The 13,146-nt window shown below is 41.5% G+C and overlaps 1 protein-coding gene across 5 annotated transcripts in view; it reads left to right on the forward strand.

The window, feature by feature from the left end:
- The window catches only part of ZNF516 (zinc finger protein 516), a 106,104-nt gene that overhangs the window by 32,685 nt on the left and 60,273 nt on the right, over positions 1–13,146 (forward strand). For 4 of the 5 annotated variants that reach the window (XM_026100724.2, XM_064507122.1, XM_026100721.2 and 1 more), the window contains exon 2: positions 11,040–13,070. In XM_026100724.2, coding sequence (XP_025956509.2) covers positions 11,165–13,070 — 1,906 coding nt within the window. In that variant the 5' untranslated portion in view covers positions 11,040–11,164. Of the gene's footprint in view, positions 1–3,323; positions 3,441–11,039; positions 13,071–13,146 lie in introns of those variants that run through there. The other variant, XM_026100722.2, reaches the window with a different exon arrangement.

Here is a 13,146-nt window from a genome sequence, read left to right on the forward strand (position 1 = left end):
AGTTATGAGCTTGGCTGCCGGAGATGATGCTGTAGTAACTGAAGACAGAAATTCCTAATGAATGAGCAAGTCTTTGAGGGAAGGGGGCAGAATGGGCTAGAAGAATTGCAGAGGCCGTAGGGATTCAGAAGCAGAAGATGGAACAATTTGGTGGTGAACTGGGGACATGACAACGCAGTATGGTGCTGAGCAGTAATAGTGGAAGAACAAAGAAGAGATGCCTAATTAGTTTTTCATACTGATTCTGAAATGGCTGGCAGCGCATTAGATGTGGAGTAGTACTTACAGAGAGGGGTTTCTAAAGGGAAGAAAGGAGGAGAAGAGGAAGAAAGCTGTGTGCAGGGAGGCCCTGACTCCAGAAGCACTTAAGCGTGTGTGGAAATGGCTTTGTGAATGGGAAGCTGGTGAGCAGGGATCGAAGCCATGCAGGCAAGGGAGAGCCCAAATGGCAGAATTAGTCATGAAGGGCCCAAACAGGTTTGAGAGGGAGAAGGAGGTGAAAGTGCTTGTGGAAGAAGCAGAAGAGTTTAGGGGAACTGACAAAGCAGAATTGCAAAAGCAGATGGTGAAGAGTGAGCAGAAAGGAAGGGATAAGCTGGGAAAAGTGGCCTTTGCATGATATCAGTGGGATAGGAACGGCTCTGGGAAAGCAGCTGAGTGCTGGGGATGCAGAAAGGATTTCACAGCCAGGCCAGGTAAGCGGTGTGCACGGATAACGCGAGCTGGGAGGCGATGTGGATGACGAAGGTGGGGTGGAGCACGTAGGTAAGTGGAATTAAGGTCAGTGCCAAAGAAGTCTTGTGTGTGCGAGTGAGATGGAAAAGGTTATATACCACAATGGACGATTAAGTGAAGCATATATAGTAATAATATTATCTTGAATTCTTCTATTGCAAAGAGCAGTTGAGAACAGAGAGTGTTTGTTGTATATATGCTACATAGCCACATTTCTTTGAAAGGATAATTAAAGTCTAACTATGATATTTAGTGATGCAAACAAATTTATGTTCTTTGTGCGTCTTAGGGTGTGTGCAATTCATATTTATTTTACCAGTTAATAGATCTGTCTTGGAAGTTGTAGTTGTAGTATATGGAAAAATAAACAAACCAGCAACAACCTATGCAGTAGACGTTTTTTTTACTTTCAGGCTTGCTTCCTTTCAGTGATAATTTCAGGATTGTTTTTGTTTTGTTTGGTTGGATTTTTTTTTTTTTCTGACAGTTGCTTGGTATTTGTCACTGAGGCTGTGCAAGAGTTCCTAAGTGTGAGTGGGGGGTGGGTTTTGTTCCTTTGCTTTTTCCTGATCTTAGTGCAGTGCTCTACCTTCTTGTTCCCATTGCTGTAGCAAAAGCCAGAAAGGCCAAAAATGAGCTCAGGGATGGTTTGGGGATTGGACATCCTACTGAGGCCTTTTTCTTTCATTTGGCTGGAGTAGAGGATGTGACACAGAATTATTACTGCAGTTGGGTAAGTCTCTGGCTTTCTTTGGATATCTGGGGAAATGACATGTACACAGTACATAAGAGATTGGCGCAATAGATTCAAAGTCTTTGATTGCATAGTAAGGAAGGGGAAGTACCTATGCCTATTTACATAAGGGAAGTGGAGTTGTTCTAAAAAAGGTTGTCGAGGTTTATCATGTGATGTCTGTGATGTCTCAACCTGCAAAAATTTGAAGCGTGCCTTCCCTTGTGCCATAACAACAGCAGAGTTAATAGAGTGGTAACATGTGCCTCTGCTGATGGAGGCCCTCTTTGTCTCTCTGAGAGATACGTTGCAGTGGTGCTCCCCATAGGCAGTTCAGCACTTCATACCAGAGTAAGGCAGACCAACTGACAGCTGAAAGATTCGGTTTTAAGTTCAGTTTCTCTTCTCTTGGCTGGGAGCTTTGAAATCCGGAGAGTCATCTTGTGCTTTGTATTCATTTCATATATATGGCCATTGCTTTCTTCTCTTTTGTGTTTAAAAAAAAAAAAAGGGAGGGGGCGGGGGGAGAGAGGGAGAAGGGGTAAGTCAGCTTATGCTTTATGGTACCGTTGCTTTTGTTAGGCTATAACCTGTTTGCTTTCCTTTGCTGACAGTGACAGACCAGTGCAAGGTTCAGTATACTTCACAGCTGGATTTATCACATACACGATGGAAGTAGCTTTTAGTGATGAGAACTATAGAAAACTCTCAAATGAATTAATTGAGTAATGAAACAACATCAGGCATCTTCTGGTCTTCAAAACTGCTGGTGAATTTACAAACTTGTGATCCCTCATTTAAACTACTAAAGATCATCTGTCTTATTACCATGTATAAGACAAACTCCTCATCACAAGTTTTGCCTGTGGATTAAGTGATCTTTGAGGGTACTCTGTATTATTAGCAATAAAGAGGTCAAATCAAAAAGTTTCTGAGGCACTGGATATCTACAGCTTTGCATTCAGCACTGCGCTCTCCTAGTCTGGGACTCGTGTCATGTAGCCAAAGCTGTGTGCGGTTCAGAGTGCTGTGAGTCCTAGTTTGCAGTTGATGTAAACTTCAGCTTGCAGGGTTTCGGGCCTCTCTGAAGTGCGCAGAAACTAGCTGTGTTCTGCTGTGGGCATAGTCTGGATGCTTGACATTCAGAAATGTTGCAGAGAATGGAAAAACTGTGATTGAAAGTCGTAATTACCTGCTTAAGTTCTTAAACGTTTAAGAAATCTTCTTAAAATAGACGTAGTCCATTCCGTTTTGTGCTTTGCAAAAGCTTACCGTAAAATACTTGCGGGAAAAAAAGAACCAACCAACCAACCAAAACAAGAGCAACAACAAAACTGAAAGTGAGTTTTTGGTGGTGTGTGATTTGTGAGCAGATTTTGTGTTGCTTTTCTGTGCTAAATAGTGCTGCCTCAGAAGGTAATGTTTAACAGGATGTTTTCATGGCTTACTGCATCTAATCATGTCTCCTTGTATTCCAGGGCACAGTTCTTGTCTCTGCCTCTCCCTCTTTTTCTTCTTTCTTTCTTTCTTCTTTATTTTTTTAATGGGATCTTTTAAAAATGGAACTTTGAAAAGAGACAGTGAAGTTAGCCCCACAATTCTTTTGTGATACTGTGTAGAGAAATTAAGCAAACAGCTTGCCAGTTGCTGGTGTTACTTCAGAAATTGTTTTTATTACGCTAAGGCTTTAATAGTTAATCAAACAGTACTGCTGTAATTCCAAATCTGTTAACAGGTTAGCGCTTGGCAACACTTATAAGGTAATGAATTTACTATAGCAATTTGAGTAGTAGGATGTATTAAGAGAAACCAGCTTATTACTTTGAATTTCTTAATTCTCCACACAACTTATTTCATAGCAGCATACCCTAGGAATAATCTGTCTTCTGTTGACCTGCTGTACACATGACTGTAGCTAGTACATTTGCTTTGTATTAAACGCATAGCTACTTGCATTCAAGATCTACTGCAGGTAAGTTAATACAGTGCTGTATATATGTACTAAGGCGTTGGAGTTCGTTCCTCATTGCTGTAATGATTGGTTGTGACAGGGAGGAATTTGGGCAGTTAATGACAATGTTGCTTCATGTAACTTAAGCTGGGGTGGGAAAGCAGCAATTCAAAATGCTCATTTTAATTATGCACATGTTTTTCGCCCATTCAAATCTTGATTGACAGAGCACAAAAGCATTCCAGTTTTAGCTAATGGTATAACTTCTCAGTTGATACAGACTGATATCATGGCACTACATGCACTTACAGCAGCTGAGGATGTGGTTTGTGTGTAGTGTGCATTGATAAAGGTAGATGAGAGAGGGATCAAGAAAGTGCGTGTGTGTGCGTGCACGCATGTGTACTGAGCTGCAGCATTTTATGCCAGCTGAGGATCCAATTTCTGTTTTTCTGTAGTTAATGTGAAAATCATAACAGTAAATATTCTTTTGTCGTGACACTGCACATAAAAACTTTTTTTTTAATTTAAAGGTAAAAGTTGAACAGAGCATAACGGAGCATATTGGCAGGAAAGTATCCTGCCTGTGCAGTTTAAAATCAGCCTCCGTGCTGCAGATTCAAAATGGCCATGTTACAAGTCCCTGTAAATTGGTTTGCAGTGGAAACCCTAACAAGATCATTAACTATAAAAGCACTCTTGGATGCTGGGAAAATACTGTGCTATACATATATATATGCATCTCCATAGACATGCATGAATGGACACCATCAATGCCATCGATTTGAATAAGGAAGTAATATACAGTATTGTTGGGACTTTGCTTGTTTTTGGAAATGAGTTATTTTTATTTTGATACTATCAGAATTGTGGACATCTCTTCCACTTTTGATTTTTAGTGCTTGAAAATATTAAGACAGTAAAGTAATTCACTTGTGGGGGTGTGGCAAAACAGAAAAACACACTACTGTTAAAGTGAAGTAGAATGGAGTCTTTTTTTCTGAAGGATTTTTTTGAATCTAGAATGATGTTTATATTCAGAATTAGCAATGGTATTTACAGCATGTCAAAATAAGTGCTTTTGACTTTGCAACATATATCATTAATGACCCTAGGAAAAAAAAAATCACATCTGCACTAGTTCAGTTCTTGGCTTTTCTAGGGCTGATCAATAATCACATTGTGTATTCCTCTCCTCCCTGCCCCCCGTGAGGTCAACTTTAACTACCAGTCTTTATATTTCAGAAAAAGGACATAGACTGCATTATGCATTAATAATATTGGTCTTGGTGTTTCTTTTGGATCTAATTTACTGCAATCCCATCAAAAATCAGAAACACTTTTTCTTAAATACTTTGTTGTTTTTCAGGAGACCCTTTTCCCTCTTCTGCTTTAGGGTGCTGTATTGAGAGTTTGAGACAGGAATTTGACTGTGGATGCTGAACTTTTGCTATGGTTTTGCTATATAAATGGATCCTCTATTGTATTGTAGAATGTGAAAGTAACAATGGGAGAAGACAATTTCAGGGCTTCTTGTCTGGATGATAGCCCAGCTGCTGCAGTGAAGTCCAGTTAGGGTTGACCAGTCACATTTGGACAGTTACTTCTAATTAAAAGTTCTTATTTATGTTACATTAGAAAATAGTTTGACAAAACCTTAGATATTTGAATGAAGTTCATTTTCTCCTCCTTGCCTTGCAAGATTGTTGCTTTTTTATTTTGTCCTGCAGCCAGAATAAGTAGTCTTGAAAGAATCTTGCCTTTAAAATAAGCTTTTTATTTTGGACTATAATATAGCGGTCTCTAGTAACTGCCTTAAAATAAAGGGTTATTGTGGGTAGTTCTGTCAGTGTTACATATCACCACTAGCTTAAATCTTGTGATGGTGGCATTTTGTGACTTCTGTGTTGTTTTTTTTCTATGAAAGTACTACTGATACTGGTTCCCTTTTGTTCATTTCTTCATATTAGAGTGGAAATGTAGTTTGTTCATAATGGATTATTGATTGGTCTGAGAACAGCAGAAGCCCCAAGGCCTTGTCATCAATGGTACTTACTTTCCCAATAGTGAATGCATCACTTCATGCAGTCATTCGCGACCCAAGTCTGTAGAATATAAGCCTGTAATTGTTAATCTAGTACAGAACAGTTTTTAGGGAGAGGAACTCTTCATTGTCATTATGGGATTTTCCCCCTCAATTTGTTCAAAGAATAGTCCCTTTGTTTCGGCAGCGAGATAAAGCTTGTCCTGGATGTTAATGATTTATTTTAATTCGTTGCTTATAATACTACAGTGTAACTAATAAAGTACATTTCTTTGTCTCCCAGAACACAAACATGCACAGTATACTAAAACACAAAATATGTACTGAGTGGGTGACAGCTTCGTGTTTCTCAACATACCCTGTAGCAGTGCAAAAGAATATTCCCCCCCCCCCCCCCCAACTTCTTCTTTAGGAAGCACAGAAAACTGGGTTATGGACGTTTCTATTGTTCTGCTGACTTTCTGTTTTGAGAGATACCACCTCACTGCAGATACCTACCTCAAGCTTTTCCAGCCTTAGTGTTCTTATCTTTATTCCTATATATTCTTTCCCCTGCGAAGGGTGTGGTGGTGGTTCAGAAAGGCCTGACTTTGCTTTCACAGCCCTTGCTGTCTGTCTGAAGCCTGCTGCAAAATGTCATTAGATCCTGGAGGGAGAAAGACACAAAAAACATATGATGTAGTCAGAGGAGCTCAAAATAATATTTCAGTGTTCAGACTGCAAACTTTTCAAAGGGGAACAGCTTCCTCAGCTGCAGGGGAAAGCTGGTTTAAAGTTTTTTGGTTTCTTTTTTCTTTTTTTTTTTAGTATTGCAAAATTCTGCTTAAGGATTTTTGAAAACATAAGCTGAAGTGAACTTACACTAACAGAAATTGTTTATTTTTCCAGGAGCTCCTCCCCTCCCCCCCCCCATCCCCTGTCAATTTTTGGCATGCTTAAACAAACTTCAGGCGCTCTGTTGTTAAGATTGCCACTTTTACTAATTGAATACATATGAAAATTAGACAGTCGGCTTTTTGTAACGGGTTCTGCGTTTTTTGGATAGCTTTTTACTGGATTAGTTTAGGTTATGCACAGAAAATCAATTCAGAGCCATGCTGCCTTTACCTAATGCAAGTTTAGTCCGTAGGCCACAGAATGCCAGGATTTCCTATGGATTCAAGGATGGGCTTAGTATTTAAAGGTGTGCTCTGCCAGCTGCCCTCTGTCGTGGGCTAAAGGATGTTATCTGCTCAAAATGGTAAAGGGTCAACAGAGTGGTGATGCTGTCCATAGGTGGCATTTCAGTAAGGCTGGTGCCTAAGTGAGGACCTCAGAGGGGACCAAGTCATTATTCATAGTGAGGGACAGATGACTCATGTAGGGTCCAGCTGTTCAGAAAAAGCCGTGTCCTGCCACAAAGTCGGCAGGAGGCTGCACAGGTACGAGGCTCCTGTGTGTGCAGAAGGCATGGAGGAGGAGAAGGGTCTCTGTAACTCTGTGAGCCTGAAGGATGGAAAGACAGTTGTAAAATCTTCTTCCACCTCTTTCACCCACTATTTTTCTGCTCTTAGCTCTCCTAGTGCTTGACTGACTAGGCATGTCTGTTCGGCTGAGTGATCTGAGCCTTTCCAGGTCTGGAAAGATCTGGTCTCCCAGTTGCCATTCTTTGCAAGATACAGCTTTCTCACATTCACCTACATGTTAATGTGCTCTGTCCTATCACTTCTTCATCTAGCAAGAATTTCAGTAAGATTTTTCCACAAGATCAGGCCTCACAGGGTGTTTTTTTGTTTTTTTTTTGTTTTTTTTTTTAGGTCAGTGTTGCTTTTGGCAGAGGAACATGATGGAGTGATTGCAGTGTACGTTCAGGCCTCTTGGAGATTAAAAGTGTTATTTCTACAGTGCATTTATCTTTCAGATGGGACTTGAAATACTAGCACCCAAATTGAAAGTTGTTTATTTTAAAATATATGCTGTGCTATTCAAAAAGCTCTGGGTAGCTTCCCAAATTTTATATTTTTGTTTATTGCCTAATGAAGCATTTTCCCTTCTCGCCTGTAAAGCCCGAACAATATGATTTTTAAAGTCAGGTTTAGTTCAAGCCAAACAAACCCAAAGAATTTCTAGTTTTCTGTATGTTGTAAAAGAAGTAATTTTCTGCTTATAACTTCCATGTTTCAGTTGCACAAAATGTTGGTACCTGAGTATAAGGCAAGAATGAATTTGGAATTTCTTTCCCACTGTTGCATTCTGTTCTTCAAATTTCTCTTTTCTTTTTTATTTTTGGTGCTTTTTCACTAATTCTTTTCTGAGTGGCGCAAAAGGGCCTTCAGAAGCTCTGGCTGGCCGGCTGCGGGGAGTCCTCGCAGCGTATGTGGTCCTCTCAAGGAATGTGCAAGTGACAGAGTAGAATGACATGCATTTTTCGGAGTGCTGTTGTGGTGTATTTAAAGTGTTGCTCCCCTATACTTTTACCTGTGCTTCACCTGAAGGATACGGGAGCATCTCGCAACAGTCGGGGGGATGCGGGGGCTGCCTGGTGATAGCCAAGGTGGCTTTCGCCCAACGTATTGTCTCTCAAGCCAACAACCCCTTTCAAGTTTGTTTTAAAACCAAAGCCAGTTAGTTTTGAGGCCTAAGTGTTTGAAGTGGAGTTGATGCTAACAAACGCTTGGTCTAAGCATGGGAGAAAGCTTGTTTTCCCTCCTGGAGATGAATAAAACAGGCTCTCTGTTGCTGCGCTGGTCAAGGGAAAGGCACCACTTGAGTGAGGCAGTGGGTGCAGGAACGAGTGAGGCAGCGGGTGCAGGAACAAGTTTTACAACAAAAACGCTTGGCTGTGTGAAGGCATTTCTCCCCTCTTGGTGTTTCTCTCCCATCTGGCTTTTTGTAGCCAACCTGAGCATAAAAGGTGATGGTGCTAAGCACCGTACAGGGGCTCAGAGGCCCTCTGAGAACCGGCATCTGTGCTGCCTGCCCTGCCCAGAGTGGCGTAACCACTGGGCGAAGTGAGCTGCATCTCCCCTGCCAGCGATCGGCACTCAAACCGCCAGCCCCGGCCCAAACAAAGCCGGACCAAGCTGCTGCCCTCAATTCATGCTCCCCTGACACCCCCGTAGTGGTTTCATTCCCTGTGTGCTGAAAGAATGGTATTCCAAAATACTTTAAAATGCAAAATTATTTCAGAATAAATATATTTTTGTTATTGCAGCCATCCAGAAAGAAACAAAGACAGTTTTTGGAAAGTTTTACTCACTCGCTGCGAAAGGCTGATTGGTGCTGTTTGGAGTTACCAGTTGACACCTTCCATCTCTTCTGTGGTTTTTGGTGTTGGAATATATGTTTAATCACTAATAGGGCAGTGGAGATTTAACTAAAATTTCATTTTCTATTAACAGGGTTCTTTTTAAGTGTTCTTTTCCTCCTTTCTATGTTCAGTCTTTTGAATTGAAATATTTTTCGAAGTTGTCATTTTTATTTTGAATTTGCTGCTTTTTTTTTTTCCCCTGATGATCAGGAGCTTTGTTTTTCTGTAAAGAGCCCCTCTAAGAGAATTATTTTTAAGTGGCACTCAAATGATGTGAGGAGAGAGTTTTAAGCCATTCATGTATGTTCGTGTCAATTTACCGAAGCCTAAAGCGAACGTCCACACAGTATGTAAAGAAAACTGAGATTTGGTAAACACTTCTTCCCTGGGAATTTCTGCCTGTGGGGGAATCGGTCTTGAAACTTTGTAAGTTTTAAAAGTGTCTGAATAATTCAGAATCTAGGAATATTTTGTTCCAACTTTTTGTTATAATAGGCTAAGCTAGAATAATAAAGTGGAAGCAATGTTCTGATGATATTTTGGTGAAGATGATGCATTCCATGAAGTATTTCAGACTGATCAAATCATTGTGTGATCTTTTCTCCCCCCCCCCCCCCGACAGGCTAATAGGTTAGTTCCAAACTTAATCGTAATATAAAACTGCTTCATTTAAGAAATGAAATTGCACTCGTAACACCTCTCTCTCAGATATTCGTTCTCTGAGGGAAAAGGTAGATTGGGTAGATACTGCTGATAGCGCTTAACATGCCAAACAGATACAAGAGGAGCAGAAAATCAAAGCCAGAAATGAATTGTTTATAGAAAATAAAAGGGACAGATTAATTTAAGCGTAATAAAGTTATTACATAGTATGTAACTGAGGTGAGCATTGTAACAATTTTACCTTGCTTTCTGTACTGCTGGTGTGGTTAGACTGTATTCATTCATTTATATATTAGGAAGAATCAGAAGTGAATCCAATGAGAAGCCTTAAGATACGCAACTGTAGATCTGTAGCTCTTTGTTTTTTGAGATCTGAAGTGACAGGTGTGTAAATATATATTCTTTTGCTATTGTTCTTTATATGTTTAGCTAAATCTTAAGAACTCGATGTTTTAACTTGTAGTAATAGTTTGGTTCTGTTTATTAGCAAATACGATATTCTTTGATCTTCATCATGTGGTGTTTGTAGTACTTACTGAGGGTACAAAACGGAGAAGATTTCTGTTTTATAGTTGTGGTAACTGAAAAAGAAACAAAAGAATGTATCAAAGTCTAACCATTCATTTTGGGCATATTCCGGGCTGGTGTATTGCATCTTGCATTGCTGAAACACACAGTTGCCCTTGCGTTTAATTATGGTTGTTATCATACATGTTGCCATACAAAAGTTTTTAAACTTTTATTAATCCGTTTTGTTAATCAAAGCTGCTTCTTGTTTTGTTTGTTTGTTTTTGGTTAAGGTTCTGTTTCATTGAGGCAGGTACTCCTGTGGTTTCCTGTATGTTTTGTTGACATAATTCACCCACTTTTAAGATCAGTAGATAGCTAAGCACAGTATTAGCTTGCTTTGTTAAACTGGGACTAAATCTTCCATTTAGAATTTTTTTTCTTCATTGTCCATCAGGAAATCGATTGTAGTTACATTGAATACTCTGTCAGACACTGGATTCTTGTTTTCTCTGCAATCAAAGTGTACTCAGTCTCCGCGCCTGTTCTGTGCATGCCACATCAAGCGCAGCAGAACTGTCTGAGTCGCAAAGTAATGCATTTGCCAGCAGGAATACGATATTTGCTAAAGTCTCTAGCAAAGCCTTTTAACTTTGGCAAGTGAATATTTTACATGAAATTACACATGATGGTAAAGCCACAGATTTAAAATGTAATAACCCCCTCAAGAAATGTTTTCTTCATTTAAGGTGTATTTTTAGCCATTTCTGTTTGGATTTAAAATGAAAAGATATTTTTAAAGTTTGCTTTTTTAATTTTTTTTTGAGAAAATATGATGTCAATGGATGGAAATAAATTCTTTTTTCTTGGTTGATCTTTTTTGGATTTTATTTTTTTTATCAGCAATACTTTGAGTGTTTGCCATTGAAGTCGAGAATATGAGAAAGTCAAAAGAGAAGCTGCTGCTTTTTTGTTGAAGTAAATCAATATAATATGCCTTCGAATGTGGGGCTAGCGGCAGAAACTGTTGAAGTAAAAATATTAATAGGTTTAATTATATTTAAGAATCTACTTACACAGTTTTTGTATGTTTGTGTGATCTTTGTTTTTATTTCAGGTGATCTATGCCACCTGCTTACAGAACATACAGAAATAAATTGGCCCTTCAGACTCTTCCAAGCAGTTGGAAGGAGAAACGTTACCTGGAGAATGAAGAAATAAAACTCTACTCTGCGTGACTGTATGATTGAAGACACAATCCAGCCCTCTTCAGCAGTTGGGCTTGGTTGTATCCTCCTGCCCCGTTCACCTGATGTTGCAGTAATACAGATGGATTGTAATAAAGAGGCGGAAATGGAATTACGAAGATCCTCCAGCCCAAGCAAGCTGAGCAAGAGCGACATGGATGCTGACAAGACCATGTGCCACAGCTGCTGCATCTGTGGTAAAAGTTTCCCTTTTCAGAGCTCCTTGTCTCAGCACATGAGGAAGCACACGGGCGAGAAGCCCTACAAATGCCCTTACTGTGATCACAGAGCTTCCCAGAAGGGCAACCTGAAGATACACATTCGCAGTCACAGAACAGGCACTTTAAGTGAGGGACACGAGGTGGAGATGGGAGAGGTGCAGCTCGGGGAGGTGGGAATTGCGGAGGGCCTCGGTGGGTGTACCAGCCCCACTAAAAGTACCTCTGCCTGCAATAAGATCCTGAATGGTACCGCCCGGGTAGATAACAGCAAGATCTTGCTGAGAAGCAGCAAGAAGGAGGTCACGGAGGTGGCGCCTGCTGATGAAGATGGCAAGCTAACTTCTCACCAGTGCACCTTCTGCAAAAACAAATTTGAAAGAAAGAAGGACCTTGAGCAGCACCTGCATCAGGTCCACAAATCCTTCAAGTGTAGGTTGTGTAGCTACATGACCTTGAGGGAGGAGACACTGTTAAACCACATAGAGAAGGACCATATAACAGCTCAGGTCCCGAAGGGGGAGGCTTATACAGAGAACTGCAAGAGTGAATTGAGTGCAGGCGAATTTCCTTGTGAAGTCTGTGGTCAGGCCTTTAGTCAAACCTGGTTTCTGAAAGCTCACATGAAAAAGCATAGGGGATCATTTGATCATGGGTGCCACATTTGTGGCAGAAGATTCAAAGAACCCTGGTTCCTCAAAAACCACATGAAGTCGCATGGCCCAAAGACTGGGAGCAAAAACAAACCAAAAAATGATTTAGAGCTCATAGCCACTATTAATGATGTGATACAGGAGGAAACAATTGTGACTGGCCTTTCTCTGTATGAAGTTTGCACCAAGTGTGGAAATCTGTTTACAAATATGGAAAGCCTAAAAGCACATAATGCTGTCCACTACAGAGCTCAACGGAGCAGCACCGGGGAAAAAGCTGAGGGCTTAACTGATGGGAGCCTAAACCCCTCTGTAACAAAGCAGTTTTTCTTACAGTGTCTGAATCTAAGACCATCTGTAGGGATAGATAGAGTTACAAGAGGACAGCCTGGAAAAAGAGTAGCCGAGCTGGATCCAGTCAGTAGCTACCAAGCTTGGCAGCTGGCCACCAAAGGAAAAGTTGCAGAGCCATCTGAGTATGTTAAATATGTGGGATGGGACGAGGCTCTGGCGGATGCGGATGTGACTTATGACAAGGATAAAAGAGAGTATATTCTTGTCAACCAGGAGAAGCGCAAGCGAGATCAGGATTCCCCTAGCTCTTCCAGCAACCCCAAGAAGAAGAGCTGTGTCAGTGGGCGCCTGGAGAGGAACAGCAGCACGCAGCCAGGGGATAGCTGCCTCCTCGCGCAGAGCGACCTGGACTACCGGCCCTCCTCGCGGCAGAGCCGACGGGCGTCCCAGAACAAGTCCACCGAGTGCTTTGAGTGTGGTAAGATCTTCCGCACTTACCACCAAATGGTGCTGCACTCCCGGGTGCACCGCAAGGAGCGGAGGAGCTGCAGCGAGAGCGGGACGGCCACGCAACCCGACCGCTACGGCTCCAGCAGTGAGGAGGGGGACTCAGGCTCCGTCAGTGGGCCCAGCACGCCCAGCTCTGCGTCCGCCCCGGAGGACTCGGCGACCTCCGGCCTGGGTGAGGAGGGGGCCGAGGAGAGCTCGGAGGAGGGAGGAGCTGAGACCTCATTAGGTAAGGTCCTTCCCACCGTTGCTCTTCTCTCTTTTCCCCTCTGCTACCTTTCCCTGGGATCTGCTCACCTGCGCGC

Source organism: Dromaius novaehollandiae, chromosome 2 (assembly GCF_036370855.1).
Source record: "Dromaius novaehollandiae isolate bDroNov1 chromosome 2, bDroNov1.hap1, whole genome shotgun sequence".
NCBI classification, from domain to species: Eukaryota; Metazoa; Chordata; class Aves; order Casuariiformes; family Dromaiidae; genus Dromaius; species Dromaius novaehollandiae.